This window comes from Sardina pilchardus, chromosome 9, assembly GCF_963854185.1.
Source record: "Sardina pilchardus chromosome 9, fSarPil1.1, whole genome shotgun sequence".
Taxonomy (NCBI): domain Eukaryota; kingdom Metazoa; phylum Chordata; class Actinopteri; order Clupeiformes; family Clupeidae; genus Sardina; species Sardina pilchardus.
This window is the reverse complement of record NC_085002.1, coordinates 7,417,616-7,439,704: the sequence shown is the minus strand read 5'-3', so window position 1 is coordinate 7,439,704 and position 22,089 is coordinate 7,417,616. Positions and strand designations below refer to the sequence as shown.

Below are 22,089 nucleotides of genomic sequence, written 5' to 3'. Positions count from 1 at the left end.
GTGCCTTTACAAGGAATTCTTGCGGGACTGAACACGTTTCACCTGATTTTGTGGAGAGCATTTTGAGAAGTCGCCCCATTCTCTTGTAGACTATGTGTTTAATGGAGCAACTTGCATTTAATTTAGCCCAAATCACGCTCGAACTTGTTTAAAATTGCATGTATTATTATCTTATAATTACTCGGTAATTAAGACGAATGAAGTCCACAGGCCCATCAATGCGATTTTAATGAAAACCTATATCAAACATTCGTATGTTTTTGTTTTTAACTTTCCCTGAGATTCGACAAATGTGACGAGTACTTGGCCTCCTTCCGCAGACTATTGCAGGTTTTACACGTTCCCTTTAAGGACGGACGCGTCTTCATACCTTAGCCAATGAATTGGCTCACAACACTTGGAAGTGCAGTTGCTAATGTGGTTCTAAATGTGATTTAAAGGGATGATTCGCTGCCCTGGCCCCCACCCCCTAACGTAGGCTCACGTTGGTCTTGTTATCGTCACATGTCGGCCGAGTCCCTAGTCTTAATAATGAACTGGACACTTCCAAGAGCTTCAGCTGCGCATGCGCGTAACGTGAAAAAATGAGCTTGGAAGTGAGGTGTCCGTCTTGGAGTAGTCGACTTTTAAAAAGCATCGGCAGCCCGTGATATGACGACTTCGCTGGTCCTGCATCCATGCTGGGCGGACACCTTGATGTACGTGTATGAAAAAAGTCCGAATGAAAATAATCCACATAAAAACCAATCCATGGAGGGACTGAGCGGGAATTGCCCTGCGACCCACTGCAGGGATCTCATCTCGCACCCGGCACTTGGCCGTCACTCCGGGAGCATTGCTACCCACCAGGGCTCCGTGTACCCCGATTTACCCTCGCAAGACGCCGGGCGACAGTGCCCTGCCCCACAAACTTCGTCGAGCGCCTCGCTGGGCTATGGCTATCCATTTGGAAGCCCTTACTACGGGTGCCGATTGTCTCACTCGCACAACGTCAACCTGCAGCAGAAGCCATGCTCTTATCACCCTGCCGAAAAGTATACGGAGCCGAGCGCTGCACTGCCCACAGAGGAGCTCTCCAGCCGAGCCAAGGAATTCGCATTTTACCCAAGCTTCGCCAGCTCTTACCAAACTGTCCCGGGTTATTTGGACGTGTCAGTTGTGCCGGGAATCAGCACGCACCCAGAGCCGAGACATGAAACTTTGATTCCTATGGACGGTTACCAACATTGGGCTCTGTCGAACGGATGGGATGGCCAGGTGTATTGTTCCAAGGAGCAAACTCAGTCGACCCATCTTTGGAAGTCTCCATTTCCAGGTAGGTAACACAAGCAAAGTATTCCGTGTTCAGTAGTAAATATGCACTGTAATTGGTAGCTTGTTTAATTGTTTAATATGGCAATCGATAAACTACTTAATATATACAAATAATATGGCTTGAATTCTGTGTGCGTAAATGCATCATGCTATCACGTTTTTCATGTATTTGAGTGCATGTATATTCATGCATCACAAATCCTCGCGTGGCCTCGGTAACGTCACTTTATCTTTAACGTCAGTCCTTTATGTAATTCTAGATTTATGTTAAGTTAATATTATCCAGTCTCTTTTCTGTATGATCTTGTTGTCAGTTGCACCGTGTGTGCCAAAATACAGTATTGGCCATTATCATTTGTTCACGCATTTTTCTTATTTATGTCGAGAGCAGGGAAGGTTAACAGTGTTTTCCGTGGCCTAATACGCATGGAATGGGCATCGACCACAACAGTTACAGCTGTTACAAAGCTGTATTTGAATAGAGAACCCTCGTGGTCAGACTAACTTAGCAAAAAAAAAGGGACTTAGTATAGAGGTTGAAAGCTGAGTTATCGTATTGTTTTAATCACAACCCCATTATTATAAACAAGAGGATGAGTTGGTCAATAATCTGTCACTGTAGTACTAAAATGTAATACCATATTCACAGCCTCGTCATTATATTGATAATAATCTTCTGGTATTTGGACAGCCCGTGAGAATACGATGGCATAGCGTTGCCCTAGCAGGTAATATTGCGAGCTCTGTTTGCTCAGGCTCAGTAAATCTCTGCGTGCGGACTGTCATGTCTCTGGGAGTGGTGGCAGAAAGCCATCCACAGTCCCTTCTTCTCTCAGATGCAGATGTAATCGTTCAGCGGAGGCCACAGATCTCCTTTGATGCATTTTACGTAATGTTATCATTTGTTTTTGTTCAACGTCACCACCAGTCTCCGGGCCTATGGCAAGATTTGTCCACATACCCATGGCTGTGGGGTAGCCTGTTGTTGAAACTGCACCTCTATGGAGATACATATGTGAATTGTGTGTGCGCGTGTACGCGAGCGCGTGCGTGTGTGCGTGTCCCTATACGACTGTGTGTGTGCGTGTGCGCGTATGAGCGCCCGCGCAGAAGTGCATAGATTGTCACAGAATGCAAGTATTTTGCATAGGTCTTCAGTCAGTCACCCACATCAGCTGAATGTTTCCACCATGCGGCTAACGCAGGAGCTTCCCATGCAATGAATGCAAAGGCCATTTGGTCCTATTGGATGACAAATTCTATTTCAGAATATCGGTTTCACGTTCCATCTTGTTAAGAATAGCTCCCAGATTCCAGGGTTGATTGGCTTATCACTCATGATCTAGTTAACGTTTAAGACACGTCAGCTTTGCTCTTGTTAGTCGTCTTCACTTCCACAAGGAATAATAATGCACATATTAATAGTAATGCACACACCAAACATAGTCCGTTTAATAACTTTTCATATCAACACACGTTACATAAATGATATCCTGCATAGCATTCTTGATAGATGTTTGAAGGTATCAAATCTCAGTTTTTTAAATTGGACCCTTTCCAAATACTAGAGCATTCCCCGCGGTCGGTCGTCATTTTAATAGGCTATAGTTTTCTTCTCCATTGTCTTCAGTAAGACTGTCCTATTAACCGTTGTACATGCCCTCATAAACAATGCCAGTTAATTTCCCTTGCTCCGCTGATCCACTCTTTAACTGACTGAAATATATACTTTTAATGATTGCAGTAAGGATAGCAAATAAAGAAGAATCAGTAGTTCTTGCACATAATATGTACACATTGGTTTATACATAAACACTGGTGATAATCGTGACTAACTCAAATCCACAACTTATTTAGGTTAATAAAGCCTCTTGACTTTAATTAATTCAAAATAGCTTGATGGTGCGTAATAGCAACTAGGTATATTCCGTGTATAGAAACTCGTGTACACCCATATTTATTAGAATAAGCAGAGTTTAGATCAGAACCGATTTTGGTCCACTGTAGGCTAGTTAGGTGTCTGTTCCTGGTGAGTAGGCCTGGAGGTCCTATTGCGACCTTTTTGTTTATTCAAATGAATGCATGCCTTTCCATTGATTGGCGTCAAAAGCTAAGAAAATAGCCCTTAGTGAAATATTTTTGAATGTTGAAGGCAGCATGTTGAATAACTGTAGGCGGCATGTTGAATAACTGTAATGACCCGTGTGTATGCCTGCTGCCTCGCAACCTGTGACTCCATATCTTGAGACCAAATTTAGATCATTTGAATGATACCACACGAAGGAGAATTTGTTGATCTTGTGATTTAAGTCATTAAATGATTAGTCTGTCTACGTCAAACTTAAGTATTGGCGTCAACTAGTTTACCACCACCTGCCTCCACCCTCCTCGCTTCGACATCACCCCAAAAGCATTTTCGGCAACGCTATCAATCATAGATGTTCACAGTGAATCACTTCCATACTCCCCGTCTTATTCGATGCATAGTATTAGTTTAAACATTGATGAGAGAAAATCATATATAGTCTTTATTTTTTAAATACTAATTTTGTGTCTTGCCAAATAGTGATTTCCTTCCATTAGATAATCATTAAATTACCACACAATTTACAAACCTTTCAGATGGTATTCATAGTGAGGTCTTCTGCCTATGTATGAGGCTATCGTTATACCACACAAATCGTTATTTGTTGTGGTTAGGTAGTCAGTTATTTCACTTGCGTGTTTGTTTGTTCACTTGTTTAATGGCCAAAATTGTATTGACATCTCTTGCGCTTTCCTCCTGCAGACGTGGTGCCACTTCAGCCGGAAGTCAGCAGCTACCGTCGAGGCCGCAAGAAGCGAGTACCTTACACCAAACTCCAGCTAAAGGAGCTGGAGAAAGAGTATGCGGCCAGCAAGTTCATTACCAAAGACAAACGACGGCGGATCTCTGCAACCACCAACCTCTCTGAGCGACAGGTGACCATCTGGTTCCAAAACCGTCGCGTCAAAGAGAAGAAATTCATCTGTAAATCCAAGACAAATGCCCACATGCATGCCACCTGATCATTCTTTACCAGCGGCCATGACGATTCACGCCCATGTTTATTACCCACACGAACTAAATATTTATATTTTATCCGAAATCTGATGCGCATCAGTCGTTCACGTCAGTTAATCATCTGGATTTCACGTTCATAATCGAAGTGTGTTGATAACAAGGACAAAACTAGAGAAGGTTGACTGTAATGACGCAGCGTTGGATGCCCCCAAACCCTCTGGTGCTTCGAATTATTATTTCCCCCAGAAAGAAGAGTTTGAGAATGATGTAGCCTACTGGATTCCTTCTCAGATCCACGATTTGAACTGTCAGTGTTTGTGTGGAGAATTCTAGTGCTGTTCTCGATATTGTGCAAACCATTTCTGGTTGCAGGACACTTCAACTTTAAAAAGACCTTCTCTTCAGTGATCGTCTCTTGTTTGGTACCAAGGGTGGAGGGAGGCTGCTAATGTGGAATTGTACAGTTACGTGCATTTATTATTTAAATAAGATTCTCGAATGGCAGGGGTTGTACATTGCTTATATTTTATGGTTCTCATAATTTGTTCTTTGTCAGTGAAGGATATGTCTGTCATGCAACTGGAATGATTATCAATTAATGAATATTAAAAGAGAACTACGTATTAATGCACAATCTCTTAGTTGGTTTATATATAGCGAGTTCGCTCCCATTGCATTCGAGCCGACGACTTTCATTGTACGCGTTTTTCATTGGTTCAGTGCAGTATGTGAACAGTGATGTGGTGTGTGTTAAAAAGTTACCCTAATGGAAATGTTTCATAAATAAAAAGCAATGACTACATAGTAATAATGGTTTTGTTTTTCTTCTTATATGGTCTCTCTCTCTCCCTCTCTCTCTCTCTCTCTCTCTGTCTCTTTCTGTCAGTGTGTAGCCTATATGTGAGACCAGAACTGCAAATATACATTTGCCTTGATTTTGCTTATGCTATTGAGTGCCAAGTGTGAGTTTGAGTGTTAGCTTACTGCCTCGTTTAAACCGTGTATACAGCGTAACCTCTGCGCAATTAGTCCGTGAACTCCATATCCTGGAGTCTTAGATGTGTCGCATTAAAAAGTTAGAAACTCAAACCATTTGTATATCAGCTTCTTCTTTCACAAATACATCTGAATTATGTCTGGCTGTCATTTGGTGCTGGGCAAAAAGGCAAAAACCAACACAACTTTGAGTAAACAATCTGGGAATTAAGTAGCCAACATATTAATTCAGATTAACTGTATGTTGAAATGAACCCTGATTTAGGCTGAACATTCATTTGTAGACACATTTTCAAATGGCGCCTTAGTGTCGTGTCATGCGTCAAGAGAGATGGAATATGAATGCGATTATTATTTTGGCCCCAGGCAAAGGCATAAGCATAGTCATTCAAAAGACCATCCATGCAGCCAGACATATGAGAAATAAACAAAGGATTTTATTCATGAGTGAAACTGGAAGCTGAAGTGTCACTTTAGGCTACGTGAATGCTGCCAATATAACGGTCTTAACACCGGAAACAACTTATTGTTTTGATCCAGTTTTGAAACAATTGCTCATCTGACCGCCATTGTGTGAGGTTAGTCACGAATAAGCTATGCATATACAAGTGATTATGTTTGTTGTCTATTTGCACAATCTATGTTTTTGTTAGCTGAGTCAGTCACTTGCAACGGTTAAGACAACGGCTTCATAATTTTTGTGATATACGCTACGAGTAGCCTAATACCATTCAAAGGCTATATGAACGTTTTCGCCCGCTGATAGACTTTGCGGACGAGAATTAGCTACTCTTGTACACAAGAAAGGGTGTTTATATCTCATGACGGTAAAGCATTCTGTGACGAGAATTTTGCCAAGACAACATTTGCCATTCTGCAGTTCTATGTATAGGCTACTTTTTTTTGTAAATGTACATTAAGCTATTAGCCAATGTTGGCGATTTAGCAAAGACCGTGCTCTGCAATGTCAAAAATATGTTTCAAAAATGTGAAATCCGCGCATTTGTTCCATTTCTCCTTTCGTCCTTTCGACTGCCAGGTAAACACTAAACGAGTTAAGAACATAAAATTGCACCAACGTTGTCGCAGGAAGTCAAAATGCAAATCTCTGCTACGTGGACTGTACTCAAATATATTTTTTTCCTTTTTTCACTTTGTGTTGATGTGCGAAAGCAAACTAAAATATGATTGCCAGCATATAGCAACACGTATGTCGTGCTTTTCTTTACTTTATTTTTGTTTATTTTATTTTCCAAAATGCAGTAAAATGATGGCGTGGTTCGACATTTTCAGGGATTCTGGCATTTGCCAAGACCACAGGTGTCTGCAATAATCTGTGTAGCATACCGCAATAATCTGTGTAGCATACCTCATCCAGAAATATGTTGGACATTTCTATAGAAATACAAAACGTATACTTTTGTCTGTGATGCATGGTGCGTAGGCCCAGTATAAGCAACATGTAGTATAGCGCAGTGGCCTAATGCATATGCAATATAGTGTATTGTAGAGGCCTAAGAGGCTATAAGATAGTATGTGGGCTATATACGCAGTGTACGCCTGTGTAGCTTGAAGTTCGACATATTTTATACGGCTGGGTTATACACCTGTCATAATTACACCATTAATGAGTCATAGCTTGAACGCTGTAGCCTACTGTCTTTCCCGGGTGAACGGTAGAAAGTAGAATCTCTATACGGACACTTTCGGAGAGCAGTCGAAAGAAATGTGAAGGCTGAAATGCATATTTGATCCAGCATTATTTACAGAACAGATAATTACGCAAGATTGGTCTCCTTGTGTATTCCTAATGTGATACACATTGGCTACTTCCGAAACAACTCTGGCTGTAGGCCTTCACTATCGTCTCTGGAAAAAGTGAACTGATGAAAGGTAAGGTTGGGATAATTACGCACGAACTCAATCTTTCCTTTACCTTTGCAATTGTGACCCTGATGGAGAGGGCTGTGCGGGTAATTTGACAAATATTGACGAGTACACTTGCGATTGTTTCCCTCGTCTGCTGTTTCGCCTAGCCGTCTGAGTTGCACAGAAAATCTATTGTGTCCTTACGTCACTTCTTGGCTACCCTTGACCATGACTATGCAGTCACTTTGACCTTGACACAACGGCAGCTCGTGCATAGCAAACAAGGAAAGGGTGGGCTTCCTCCCAGAGATGGCGCGAGGGACTGAGGGGGGGTCACTATCTGCAGACAAGGCAGTGCCTTGTTTTTTCTTTCTTTTTTTTTTGTTTAGTTTTTTTCAAGTGTAGAGGCAGTGTGAGTAGGTAAATGCATTTAATTATGAACAAGCGATATGATCATCCCCAGACCGTCAATTTTGTTGTAGTCAGCAAACTCCATATTTACACACATTTGTTTTATCCTAAACTTTGGTCATTCGTATTTTCCATAATTTCCTGTCTTCTGACTGACATCCAGAGTGTTCTCTCTCCAGCTTGCGAAACCTTAAATTATCTCGCACACTTACACAGTCATCAGTGGAGTTGTGTGGTATTTGGACCGTGGATAACAGGTAGACCATTGACGTCTCTGCAGAGCCCGTCACGTTGACACGGACAAGTTGGAGCCGTGTAGCGCTCTTTTTCATGTCGAGATTTAAGGTGCATCCTGGCAGATGAGCGGTGAAGCTGCCTTAAGGAAAACAGACGTCGGCAATAAAATCATTTTCAAGGTATGTAAGCTGTTTTTTATGTTGTGTGCGAGTTGACGGCGGCGTGAGGGTATGGCGATGCCATATATCAATAGCTTGGACCGAGTGCCTCATTGATGAGTTACGGCAACTTGCCTTCATTATGATGCCCAAGTCTGGACATTAGGGATGATCTGAAGCTGCGACGTCATGTGATGTTAGCCACTAACCTTGAGATGGATGCCTAGCCTTGTCTTGCGTTCTTACAGATCCGAGAGTTAGGCTAGTATGTATTTTTGAATCAGTGTTCGGAATTTCATTCATTAAAGTCACAGATTTTTAATGCAGTACGCAGTTTTCTGTCCTGCAGCTTCACATGGTGTGCAATAGCCTATTCTGTGTATGCCCCCGATAGTTCTAAACGGTTTGCGCCGTAACATGGAAATAAATTCAATGTTTCAGAATAAACTAGGGCGCAGTGTACAGTAATGCGACTTACATACATGAATACCTCCGGACTTTCTTTAGAATCAATTATTGCTATCTAAATTTGTTTTTTGAAAAAACATATTATGAACCATATTATGAAATCAGCGGCTGTTTCAAAATATAAAATCGTCTAGAAATTTGAAAATTCAGATTGTTTATGTTTAAAATAAATATATTTGATAAACTTTCATACGTATATATATATATATATATATATATATAAACATTAGTCTACATACACTGGGCCTCCTACAAACACTGAATGTATTTTTGTCTTACAATGAAGCATAGTATTTCACGGCATTCGAGAATGTATGCCAATGTTCTGAACCGCTAAACTTTTAAGAAAGGCCTGATGTATGCCTGTTTACAATTTATTTAAAATGTGTGTGTGTGTGTGTGTGTGTGTGTGTGTGTGTGTGTGTACGTACGGTTTTAAAATAATTGAATGGGTTTAATAATGGAACATTTACGCCTATTTCCACATTTTCTGCTGGCTATTTAAACCTAAAATGCTAAAGTATGACTTGAAGTATACCACTTTTATTTTATTTTATTTTATTTTGTTTTATTTTATTTTCTCTAGAAACCAATATATGGCTTCCTATAAAGTAGATTAATGATGTAATCAGTTCATTCTTGTTTTAACAATGTACTTTAATTCAGATTGTACTAACTGGTGACAATTGGGTAATAGAAGTACAATTCATTCTGCTTGTAGTCTTTACTCACCACGGTTTTGAATTTTAGAATATGGGAAAGTACATATTGCAATTAGGCTAATATTAGTTTGCTACTTAATTGGCGTTCATTCTTATTTGTACCTTATGGTAATGCGGGGAAGTATATGTTGGCCTATACCTATGTACTTGCAACCTGGCAGCATAGTCGGAATGTGAACGCATGTCAAAACAATCAACCGGTCAGGGACTGCTGGTCTCTGTGTGTGTGTGTGTGTGTGTGTGTGAGAGAGAGAGAGCGCGAGAGAAAGCACGGGCGCGCGTCTATGTTTGTGTGTGAGCGCGCGAGTGGTAAAAGTGATAAGAAGGCGCCTGACAGCCTCTGGTGGTGAATCGATGTAACACCAGGCAACATTGTGAAAAGGGATGGACAATTCCAAATTTAGCACACTGCAACGTAAATATATGTGAAATTATTCATTTGAGATTGATATCTTAATTATCTTTAATATTATGACTTCCCATAACATATTAAGCATTATTAGCCCCGAGATGGAATGTTCAGATAAAGTCTGCACAATATGAAGCAGACTTGCTGTTGCATTTGCTTAGGATACATCCGATGGCTTGCTTCTGATCTGTAACAGCTGAGAATGGGTCTGTGGAGTTGACATGGCATAAAGAAATAATTGCTGCCATACTTTCCTGGTGATGTCAGACGGGGTAAGATTCAGAGGATATTGTATTATGCTTTACATGGTTCAGACTCCAGGCGCATGTTGCATACATGCGATCCCGTAAAAACAAAAAAAAAAGGGAAAAAAGGTCTTTCACGTAAGTCGTCTGCAGGTAATTGACTGGTTAGACTGGATGAAGCCCAAATTATAAAGTGAAAATCATATGGCAATTAATAAACTTGTCATTTTTTAATGGAATATAACAAAACGCACGTCCACGTTATCTCTCTCTCTCTCTCTCTCTCTCTCTCTCTCTCTCTCTCTCTCTCTCTTTCTTTCTCTCTCTCACACACACATCTCTATTTCTCTCTCTCTCTCTCTCACTCTCACACACACACACACACACACACACACACACACACACTTGTGAGCTGTATTAATTTTGTTAGACTCAGACTAAATGAGCTTTAGCTAACCGACATTTTTACCGGTTATTGATCAGTCATTAGCCTACATTAAGTGTGTTTGTGCCTAAACACTTCTGTTCATTTTACTAGAGTTTGGAGACTGCATTTATTGTTCCAACTCGTTTTAAAGTATAATTACTTGTATTTGAGGATTCCACTGCATTTCAAATTGATATGTTTTTTTACCCAGACATAGCGGCTAGGCATTTATGATGATAACTCGTAGGCTACTCGATTATAACCTTTTAATTTTCTAAATGGACAATTTCTAAAGATATCTAAATTGTATATTTCACATCCTTGCTGCGCGTAAGACGCAGCACACATCCTTATGTGGATGACACATTTGTATGTTTGGTGTTAATAAAAAACGGTACTTTTTTATTCGTGTTTTATTTAATATGAGTTGGAAAACTCTTTGCTATGCTGATGGCATTTATTTGTTTCAAGACGAATAACTAGCCGTTCGCAGTGTGCTTCATTGATTAGGCGATATCGTAGACTAAAGTGTTTGTACTGTCTACAAGGCCACGTATAACTTTATACAAACACGTGAAGGCATTAGCCTACTGTTACTGTTGTTTTGCATGCAGTTTTTGTTGTAAATTGTGAGTAGGCCTAATATTGTTTTCTACCCTACTGTTTTTATTGCAGCGAATAAAATAATAGGGGTTACAATTATCCATCTCCAATTCTTCACGAGAGTTTCACAACTGGTTAGTGAGTCTGACAACATGTTGTAACAAAGCCAACGGAAGGGAAGACTCTTTGTTTACGTTATTGCCCTGTCTGGACAGAGAGCAAAATTCCAAGACGGTCGTTTCGATGCGCCGCAGACATCAATGCACTAGACAGTGACCTTGAACTGCAGAGCGCCAATTGGTAGCGCCCTTCTCCAAAAACATAGCCAGGAAGAAGTTTGGTGAGGGTAGGAAGAGCCCACGTTTCTCAACATAATTGCAACTTCATGTTACAATTGGGTTCTCTGACTTCTTTGACTAGCCCACAATTTGCAGTCTTCATTCAAAAGAGTCACTTGGACGAGTAATGATGCATGTTTACGGCGTCATGGAGGAACAGGAACCCACTTACGTCCCCTGCTCTCGGACAATGTTGTTGCGCCGCCTGTAAGATATGTTTTATTTTTGTTTTGTTGTCAATGCGTTCTGATGACTCTCATGCCGTTTGGGAGTAAATATCATAGTGCTCTGTTTCAGTGATGTGGACTCATACTGTCTCATATGCTGTTAAAGAGAGTTATGAAGAGGCCCTTTTTCCAGTCATTGTGACACAAAGATAATAACTGTGTGGCTGAAAATACTCCATATATCACTGCTCAGATTATTGACTGTTTGGCAAGAGGTTGGCACGGGAGCATATGAGTATTTCGAATTGTGCATGTCTATATTTTGTGGCGTTGTAGCCTGTCATTTATTTGACTCCTAAATACATTAAAGACTTCCATTGGTTTATTCCTTTTGAAATGAACATGTTATGTTTACGAATAGTGTAAGGTCCACGTTGCTTCTCTTGATCCAAATCCTAAAAGACTTTTAACACTTAACAATATAAGTTTGTCTCATATGGTCAGTGCTGTGTTTGGGCGCTCGACGTCATTTTTGCCCCACAACCTATTTCAAACGGTCTATTTTAGCATATTTGTGGTAATGTCACGCAAGTCACATTTGGAAACTTTTTTGTATGTCACAATGTACCGCAATGCGATCTCGTGCTCCAGCAGCTAAGTGTGGGTTAATTCCATTACTACATCGAGGAGGTTGGAATGGAGGACTTGATAGGAGGAGCGTAGCAATCCATTTAAGAGATTAGCTTTTAACTTTGCCACCTTTTTCTTGAGGCCGAGAAAGCATTATGTCCTCCTAAAGCTAAAATTCTTCAAACCTACTTGTTCGTAGCAAGGACTAATTATGTTATAAATTCCTCTTTCAAATCTGGATTATAAAGAAGTATTATGAATTGAATACATGTATATGCATTTGAGAAAGTGTCTCTCTATGCGCACCTGCAAACATATTAATCCTTATGAAGAGATATTAAAGAAAGTGTCAGAGCTTTTGTTGTGATGCAGTATTTATATCACTACTCTGAGTAGTGGATTCGCAATTCAGCATGATGTTTTGCATCATTTTCGAGGAGAATTGAATGCTATTGCTAATAAAGCATTCATTTTTTATTCAAAAATTAGATTTTTAGTTTCATTTGCGCATAGCGTCAGAGAAGGAAAAGTGATTACGCACATTTATGCAAAGATTTGAATGCCCATATTCATATCGAAACTGCATAGAACACATTCTTAAACACACGGGCAGTAGGTATGGACAATTTCTTACATATATATTCATGCAGTATACATACATAGGTCTAACATGTACATTGAAACTGGACAGCCCTCTGCAATTGCAAACTTTCTTAAGGAAATGTCTTTTCAACCCTTTTTCGCAAACTCCTCATTATTGTGAAGTTTAATCGTGCATATTGCTTGGCATGCTACGCCTTTTTTCAGTCTCTGGTAACCAACAAAGCCTCATATTAATGTAGGTGTGTAATATCAGTTGAATTGGTGTCGTAGATCAAAAATCCAATTTAGGGGACAGGTTCTTCACCTCTCTTTCCATCTTTCTCAGGAAGAATTAGAGATGAAATGGAAAGACGAAATACATTACAGCATGGCCGTGCCATCCTAGTATTTTGACGTCCACTATAAAACTGGTGTTATATATTGCCCAGAAGGGCACCCCCTCGCTCCCATCGTGGCTGGAAGGGCACCCTCCATCGTTCATCTCCCTGTCTCTCTTCTGTAGTCGAATATGAATACCTCCATCCTTTTTTACCATCATTCCCTTTTGCCGCATAGCAGCAGAGAGGGTTGATGATGAAAGTGGTGCGAAGGAACAGCTAGTCCCTCTTCAAATTAACATAGCAACACCCTGTTCAGCATATAACCTGGTCTGAATTTAACCTTGGCCTGCATGCGTGTGCGCAATATGTGCATGGCGATAATTGTTCACTTGGCTAATGTTGCAATGCTTCAGACTCAGAATTGTATCATAACTATAGCTTTGCCCTATATGAAAGATAATTTCGACAAGGCCTAATTACGAAAGGAAACTATTAATCTCACAAGATCCATTGTCAGTCACTAACGGCATTGTAGATTTAAGTATATACAGCGACGTTTATAAAGTGTATATTAGCAGGTATTTTGCCTGGTGACATACCGTTACAATTGCCTCCTGTCCTGAATACACCTTCTGATGTTGTACTGGAACTGACAGTGAAAATCAATTAACTTATTACAGTGGCATTAACTTGATAAAATAGTTTTACACTACTTCTAGGTCTTTGTAAAAACCCGCATATAGGAACTGAGGAGTTTCCTCTCTAACGAGTCCACCATACAGTTACCAACGTTTCATAGGGTGTCTGTTTAAGTTGTTCCTGAGAGGTGAGCGAGATATTATTTGAAATATACGCTCTTAAAATGAATCTTATTGCGAAGCGTCTTTTTTAACAGAGCCAGTGGTTTCAACCCGCTGACCTCGTTACTGTAAATACGAGAGGAGTATGGCGGTGAGCATCACTCTTTCCTTAAAACGGGCCCGTAAAAGGGGCGTATCACAGCTTTATATGACATTCAATTCATTTGTAATTTGCTCTAAAACAAAGACATCGGTGCGCCTTCCCTGCTGCAATTGAAAACATACTTGCTGAAGCTAAATAATCCAACATTTTTGCGTGCGTAAAGTCCGCCCGTGCATCCAGAATGGCCTTTTTTCTTTCAGAAAGGAATATTTTTGTTTACAAATCCAAGTCATTAAAGGAGGTGCAGGGAAGTCAGTGGAGTGTAGGGGGTCCTTAAACACTTGAAACTGTGTAAGGCACAGGGAGAAAAACGTAACAGGGTTTTCTATTTTTTCATAAAATGTTTATAGTATTTTTAAAAAGCTTATAAAACCCGTAATACAGAAGTTAATGTTTTGTTTTGTCAGACTTGGACCTGGTGGGTGGCACCTTCGTAACGCAAGTTGGCTGTGACCACGTGATGTATGCGGAACCAATCAGACGCAGCGTACGGTTTAACTATGTTAAATGTCAGATTGCTATAAACTAGAAGCTCTTGGTCGGGCCCGCCGAAATGGGCGAGCATAATCTTCTTAATCCCGGTTTTGTGGGACCTTTGGTAAACATCCACACCGGAGACACATTTTACCTTCCCAATTTCCGAGCATCCGGGGGACAACTGGCGGGTCTACCCTCTCTTCCCTACCCTAGGAGGGACAATGTGTGCTCCTTGCCGTGGACCCCATCGGAGCCATGCAACGGATACCCTCAGTCTTATTTCAGCAGCCCCGTGTCCCTTAACCCCAGTTTTAACCGTGCATGCGAAATAACGCGACAAGACCAAGGCAAATGTTTCTACAGCAACAGCGGTGGAGGAGGCGGCGGGGTGAACCGAGAAAACTGTGTTGAGAGTGTGAACCTCAAGCGTGAGGACAGGGCACGGGGAGATCCCTCCGTCTCCATAGTGGGAGAGCAAGGACTGCACAACCACAATGCAAATGCGATGGGCAACGGCGGAAACTTCTCCAAATACGACTATGGAACGGCTGGTGAGCAGCTGACCCAAGATCCTCCGTCCTGCCAGTCGCTAGAGTCCGACTCTGGGTCGTCTCTGCTCAACGAAGGGGGCAAAACACCATCAGGCATCGCGCACACATTGACGTCCCCTGGCACTCACACACATGCAGGCAGCGCAACTCCAGGCAGTGGTGAGTGTGAGTATGTTTATGTGACAATGCATTGCGCTTATTGGACGTTAACAATAACTGGCGCGTTAGCCTCGTTTTGTCATCGATGCCTTATTTCTTGATTTGTTGTTGTTCTTGCTTATCGCAACGACGCAGATAATGATTGCAAGTATTGACTGACTCAGAAGTTGCACGTCGAGATGAGCACCACTAGGGGAAGCATTGGAAAAACAGGGTTCACGTTTTCGTTTACACCCAGTTCTTTACACAACAGTAAACCCTTACTGCGCAGTAAAAAGAGGATATTGTTTGTGGTAAAAGGAAATATGTCTAAATCACAACTGCAGAAGTGCTTTCTGTTTGCTCCAAATGCATAGGATTCTTCTAGTAGTATTTGGCTACACTCGCTAAAAGTGTAATTTTTTATCAAAACCCATAACGCTAAGCCAGAGTTTTAGGTTATGCGGAGCGTTTTAACGAGGATTTACGCACTCGTAAAACAAAAAGTAATATCACCATTCACACGGAGATGAATCGTTTGCATGCCATTGAAATACAAGCCATACTGTGCGTGGACAGGGTGAGAATCTGTGCTGAATACACCTGTGACTACTAGTAACCTATGATAAAATGGCCTGGATTGTCGCAGTGTCAGAGCGGAGGAAAAGTGTCCATTCTCTTTCACCATGATCCTAGCTCACCTTTACTCTCTCCGCAGTTCGATTTGACGATTGCAATGTATCTTAGCTTTAGGGATGTCACCAGTATGAAAGGTGAACCTAGTGCGATGCATATGCAGGGCCTGTATTCAGCATATCATTTTCGATCACCTCATAATTACTGCTGCCTTGTATTCACTGGCCCTTACTATATGCTCCCTATACAGATTTGAAGTACTTCACTTCATACATCATCTTGTGCAAAAGTAGATATTCATAACTCGTCATGTAGGCTCTAAAGACAACCTCTGCGACGAGCTAACAGACTGAACTGTGTTCACCTTTCCCCAGGTGCTCCGTGGTACCCCATGCACACACGAACCCGCAAGAAACGGAAGCCCTACTCCAAGCTCCAGCTGGCCGAGCTCGAGGGCGAGTTCATGCTCAACGAATTCATCACCCGCCAGCGGCGGAGGGAGCTGTCTGATCGGCTGAACCTGAGCGACCAACAGGTCAAGATTTGGTTCCAAAACCGCCGCATGAAGAAGAAAAGACTGTTGTTGCGAGAGCAAGCGTTGTCCTTCTTCTAGAAATAAAACTTTGTGAGACTAGGCGTGAGAGAATTTGGTGAGATTGATTCACCACCAGTAAGAGATGTGACTTTAGTGTGGGACATGTTTTTTTTTTTTAGTTCTCGTCAATTGTGAAAGTGCATGTTTTAAAAAGAGCCTGGGATTCGTCTCTTCTGGTTAGGTCTATGAAAAAGCAACTCGAGATATACTAATATGTTAAGCAGACAAGCGACCAAATACGTTGACCTAGATGCTTTGACGTGTTTATTTTTTCCGGTTGGAATGGATAACCGTACACCTGTAATTACAGATAATTGTGAAAATGTTAGATTATGTCTTGCTTTCACTATTTGGTTCTTCCCTTCTCAGTCGATTTGCCCAAAATACGAATTTAAACAAATGTGTAGTTCCACGTTTGAGAAAACCAGGGGAAACACTTTTGGCCCACCCGCTTAAACACTTGGGTTATCTTTCATAAAAGAAGGAAAGGTTAATGCTAAGCTTTCCAATTACTCATAATGTTATAGATGAAAGGTTGCGCATTCGTATAAACTAGAACATACTGTGAGCCAAGGATGGAGGTCAATGTCAATGCAGAGCTTCAAATTTCTTCGAGAAATTTGTCTGTTGGTGCTGCCTGCATGACATTATAATGCTGGATAAAAGAACAGCTCTGCAGAAATCAGATGTTACTTGGGTAGCACTGAGTGAAAAGACACTTTAATGTCAGAGGGTATATTGGCTCTTTGGCAATTTCTTAATCTTTGTGCATAACATTAGCTCACCCTCTCTCCATAATGAGAGAAACGTGTCCGTACCTTTCTGTCACTCTCTGATTAATGCCACGTGCTGCGGAGGATGTTCACGGTCAAGGACAAAATTGTCGCCTACACCTCAAGCATCGCCCACTGTCATGCTCGGCACGGGCACCAACGGTCAGACATTGATAGAAGGGAATCCGTATCTCAAGTATCTCAACATTTAGATGCAGTTTAGATATCGATAGCTTCTTCAGTATAGAGAATGAGACGATATCTTTTTGGGTGGGGAGGGCATCGATTTCTGCTGCTATTTTGGGATTACGATCCGCAGAGTCTCGGCGCTTGGGTGTGAAGTATTAGTGGACTGTCGTGACACTTTAGCGACAGAGATCGTTTACTGCAATAATATGCGACACCCAATGTAATGTTTATTTCTCATAGGCTACATAGACACACACACACACACAAACACGCACCCAGGCACGCGGGCGCTTTCAGGTACACTCAAACAAAAATATATTAAGTTGGTCTATTCTGATTGGGTTCCATTGCTTGCTATTAGTTTGAAATATTAAAATTAGACCTTCTCTTATGGCGTTTTTGCAAGGCCGGATTTTAGTTAAAAGTAGGCTGCGCTGTTGCGCTCCTTACATGGCCAGGAATGAGAGCAGGGCTGCGTGCTACAGCTTCTGCCATCTAATTGACATGAGTTATGAACGTCGAGCTTCACCACCTTTGATTGGCGTGATGATAGAAAAAAAAGAAAAACTTAGCGGAAAGTCTGTGTAATGGAATTATTCTTTCAAAGGACGATTCTGATTAGGACAAATATATAAGTAAAAATATATAAAAATGGACAGAACCTTCTATTTGGTGTGTCTAATTATATCTTTTTGTTTTTGTTATTTTTGTTATCTGTTTAGTTTCGCCATAAACCCGCAGATACGCATTTCATGCATGGGTAATTGTAATTTGTGTGTTGCTGCTTTTATTTTCAAAATTTAAATCTGTATTTGCTTTCTCACTTTATGTTGGTGCCGCATTGCATCCATGTCAGTCGCTCAGTAGGCTAGTGCGTTAGGCCAATAGTAGGCTAATAGAGATAGCGTTATCATACGAGAAGCTCTGTAACAGCTCGTCCAGTAGCCAACAGTATTTGTATAGAACTTGAATGAATTCTTCCTCCAGGTTTTTAAACTCTGAAATGTATTGATGTTTAAACGTTTTGCTGCTCTATCATTTTCGCCTCTCTCGGGTGGTATGTCGTCTCAAAGCAAGCAAATTTAGTTGTGTCTTTGCTATATTTGTATAATAAGCGACAAATGTGTATTATACTGATATTGCCGTCCTAAATCGATCAATGTGACATGAATGTTTTCATTTTGTCTGTGTTTTCTGTTCAATACCTCCTATTTTTTTCCTCTGTCTATGATAATCTCCGTTTACAAAACGTTGTGTTCTACCAGTATGCATAATATGAATGTATTGATGTATGTGTACGTTTATGATATCTATTAAAATCTATAAACTTTTATATTACTATCATGATCATGATATGCACGGCTGTGTTCGTAATTGTTGTTGCTCTTGTGGATACGAGGATATTAGTGATGATTTCATAGGGGCAGAAGTCAATCAAATTAATCAAAATCAAAACACTGAATACAACTGTTTGATGGTTGTCATAATTAAGCACGGTACCCTTTCTATGAAAAAAAGAAGAAAATATTGAAATCATAATGAACTGGTACTCTGGATTGGATGCTCCCCTTGCCTAATACAAATCTCCTCGACTTCCTGGCTTGTTTCGAACAATCATTTTATAAGGCACTAGTAAGAAAAATGATAACAATAAATCCAGTTATATTTCCTTTTTACACAAGCTGGCCAGAGTAAGCCATTCCTTTACAAGACTGCTAAGAGGATGCAATAAAACAATATATTTGCAATGAAAATCTTTACCCGCTGCCCGCACCACATTTTAATCCCGTGCCGCGTGGCATCTGTGGAAAAGGATGAAGCGCACTGCTTAGGGATGTAAAGCGTGTCTTACACAAACCTTCAACTAGTATTTCGGATACACAATCTCTTATAAATGGGGTTTCTTAAAGGAAACCTTTGATGATGTCACTCTACACAGTTATTTACACAGTGTTATGCACTGAGGCTCGCTCTTGGGCCAAAAACAATACCTCGCTGCAATGTGTCTCGAAATAAAATGCCTATCACAGCATGGCCGTGCCGCTTCACAGCAGGACGTGTCAGTCTCAAATCCAGTTAAGGCTCAACCCCTCCCTTTCTATCCTTGATTACAGTATCAATGAAATTCTCGCTGGCATTGTCCATCATTAAAACATGGAATCTTGGTACTCGTTGGTTGTATCCAAAGCTCCTACAGGGGTACGATCAGGTAGTCAGAGATGCAACTCCTGAATACCACAATCAGAATAATGACGCATAGAGCTTCAGTCAAGAGTTTTTGTTATTTCTTGCCTGGGTTCAAAGCAGGATAAGCCACAATTGTATGGGAAATGTTTTAACATGTCTCGTGGTAGCTTTACGGCGCAGACTCCAATAATTTCCCAGTCCCAGTTCCCTTTGACTGGTGTTGAAATATAGGAGAGACAAGACTAAAGATCTGCCTTAGCTATTAAGAGTTTACGTGGAATATTTTCGCTGCTGTTATAAATCTAGCTACAATCGTTCCACCAACCTAATTTGATCTTTCGTCTAGGCTAACTTCAGCCAGGCCAAATATGTTATATTTAGAACATGGCGTAGCTCTGATGCATAATAGGCCTTTGTACAGGAATGCACATGAGTGGTTTTGCAAGTAAGGTTATATGAACCAATGATCCAACTACGAGTTGCATTAGGCTATTTGCCTCATTTTCAGAACCAGACCTTGTTCCACTAAAGCACAAACTGAAGTGTAGAACTGTGCGCAAAGAGAGCAGCAAAATGTTGAGGGTTTTGTGTACCCTGATCGGAGTTCTTTGCCGGATAGGACCTGGCTGGCTCTTTTTCTGCAGACACGTCATTACTTCCCTTTGTCAACAAACGTAGGCATTCGTCAAGGCCGTTGCCCCAACAGAATGCGGGTTTGCATCCTCAAGGTCAAATGCAGGACTTACAACGTGACAAAGGGTTTTTATAATGACGAATATTGGGGGCTTTGGGTGCGCCATGGATTGTAAAGCATTGTGTTTTTAGTTGTGGCGTCTGCGTCCTCTTCGCTCAGTTTGACTGAACCACTTGCAATGATTACCAAATCCCCCGAAAAATGTTTGCATTTTCAGCTACAAATCCGATTTCTGTATTATTCCAGCAAAGAGAATATATTCGAAAAGTAGTAGAGACGTGGCTAGAAAAAGGTTTTGGCATTGATCATTTCTGAAAAAGCGGAATCTGTGTCCGGTTGTGTCCCCACGTCTCATTTCAATTGCAATTTGCAGGGACTGGATAGTAAATAAAATACAATTTGACGTTGTTGGCTATCACGGTTTAACCAACTAACTCGGTTTTGACTTTGAGACGGACCAGGGTCTTTTTTTATGGCGGCCTGTCTGCCAGGCGCAAAGGTCAGTGATCTGCGGCGTTGACGCAGACCTTGAATGTGAAGCTGCAGTCTCCCCATGCCATCGGGGGGAGACCCGACGCGGCGGAATTGGGAGGGACAAGTAGAAGGCCATCACTTTGTTTTCCTGTGGACTAAGTAGCCTTGAACTATAGGCTGTCGTGCGGTGGCATTTCAAGTAGCAGTTACACGATAGCTGTTAGATAGATAGATAGATAGATAGATAGATGGATGGATAGATAGACGTGTTTTCCCCTTTAGTGTTTCTACCATCCTTTCTTTAATGAGATGCAAACCTATAGGCGCATCTTTACTGTATGCTTTTTTGTCAGAGCAGGCTACTCGCATCACACTCGAATTGCATGCGAGTGGGAACAAGGATCAAGTCAGCTAGCGTGTGGGCATTGTGCCTTTTCTTGTAATTTCTTATCTCGTACCTCGCAGAGCGTTTGGTTCGCAGAGGTCCTGTCATTGCATCTATTTTTGCAAGCATTGACGCCTGGTATTTGGGCTCTATGTGGATGGGTCAACACATAGACGGTAGAAGCTCAGTCACAAGAGCATACAGGCATATGCTTTGAGATGCATACACACACACACACACACACACACACACACACACACACACACACACACACACACACACACACACACACACACACACACACACACACACACACACACACAGTACAAAAAGACAGAGAGGTATAGTCTCAGCCTGATGTCCTTCATTCTTCATTTCCGTAAGGAATTGTAACAACATGTTGCTAACAGACAGTTTATACCAGTTCATCATTACGCACGTTTCCGTTTAACCTGATATTTGCATAGGCTACATGTTTGTGACATTTAGGCATTGATAAGATTTAATATTGAATTAGGTTTGCTTAACTAATCCCGAACATGTTTTTCTTTTTAATTATTATCATTATTTATAGAAACATGCCTCGATTTATAGTTTAAGTAAACGGTGTCGCATGCGCAATTTTTCGAAATGAATGCGCTCTTGTATAAGTATAGGCCGTTTTCCAATCCACATAGTCCATGATGCTACTCATAAGAAACTTCGTATTGATGCTGTTTCAGTTTGTGGATAGTTGTTTGCATTGACACAAATGTGAAAAATGCATCTCCTTATGCAGTGGAAAGACGGAAAGAAGGTCTATGTTCCTTTGGCTAGTTAAAATAGAAAATTGTTTAGCACATTTTGAAGAACTGGAAAGGCACCTCCATCTTTCTGTATTACAATGTTTATCTCAGACAATGTTTTTATATATATGTATACATATGATAGTGAATTTAACACAACAGGAAATCAGGCTTATATCCAATAGCAACAAAAAAATATATTTGTTTTGTTGTTATTGGATATAACGCCTTATTTCCTGTTGTGTTAAATTCACTATTTTACCCCTTAAATCAAAGTTCATG

At 40.9% G+C, this 22,089-nt stretch overlaps 2 protein-coding genes across 2 annotated transcripts; both read left to right on the top strand.

Moving 5' to 3' along the window:
* Positions 1-650: 650 nt before the first annotated feature.
* On the top strand, positions 651-5,232 carry LOC134092580 (homeobox protein Hox-C13a-like). The gene is made up of 2 exons (XM_062545554.1): positions 651-1,315; positions 4,103-5,232. Exons 1-2 carry the CDS (start codon positions 652-654, stop codon positions 4,360-4,362), a joined length of 924 nt encoding a protein of 307 aa, XP_062401538.1. The 5' UTR covers position 651; the 3' UTR covers positions 4,363-5,232.
* A 9,244-nt stretch (positions 5,233-14,476) lies between these two features.
* LOC134092582 (homeobox protein Hox-C12a-like) lies at positions 14,477-18,541 on the top strand. The gene is made up of 2 exons (XM_062545558.1): positions 14,477-15,110; positions 16,100-18,541. Exons 1-2 carry the CDS (start codon positions 14,477-14,479, stop codon positions 16,336-16,338), a joined length of 873 nt encoding a protein of 290 aa, XP_062401542.1. The 3' UTR covers positions 16,339-18,541.
* Positions 18,542-22,089: the final 3,548 nt, after the last annotated feature.

What these genes read in the sequence shown, in the direction of transcription:
- LOC134092580 (XM_062545554.1), top strand. Translation starts at nt 652, where the DNA reads ATGACGACTTCGCTGGTCCTGCATCCATGCTGGGCGGACACCTTGATG. An exon ending in TTGGAAGTCTCCATTTCCAG is followed by an intron (nt 1,316 to 4,102) that starts GTAGGTAACACA and finishes TTCCTCCTGCAG; the next exon opens with ACGTGGTGCCACTTCAGCCG.
- LOC134092582 (XM_062545558.1), top strand. Translation starts at nt 14,477, where the DNA reads ATGGGCGAGCATAATCTTCTTAATCCCGGTTTTGTGGGACCTTTGGTA. An exon ending in CAGCGCAACTCCAGGCAGTG is followed by an intron (nt 15,111 to 16,099) that starts GTGAGTGTGAGT and finishes ACCTTTCCCCAG; the next exon opens with GTGCTCCGTGGTACCCCATG.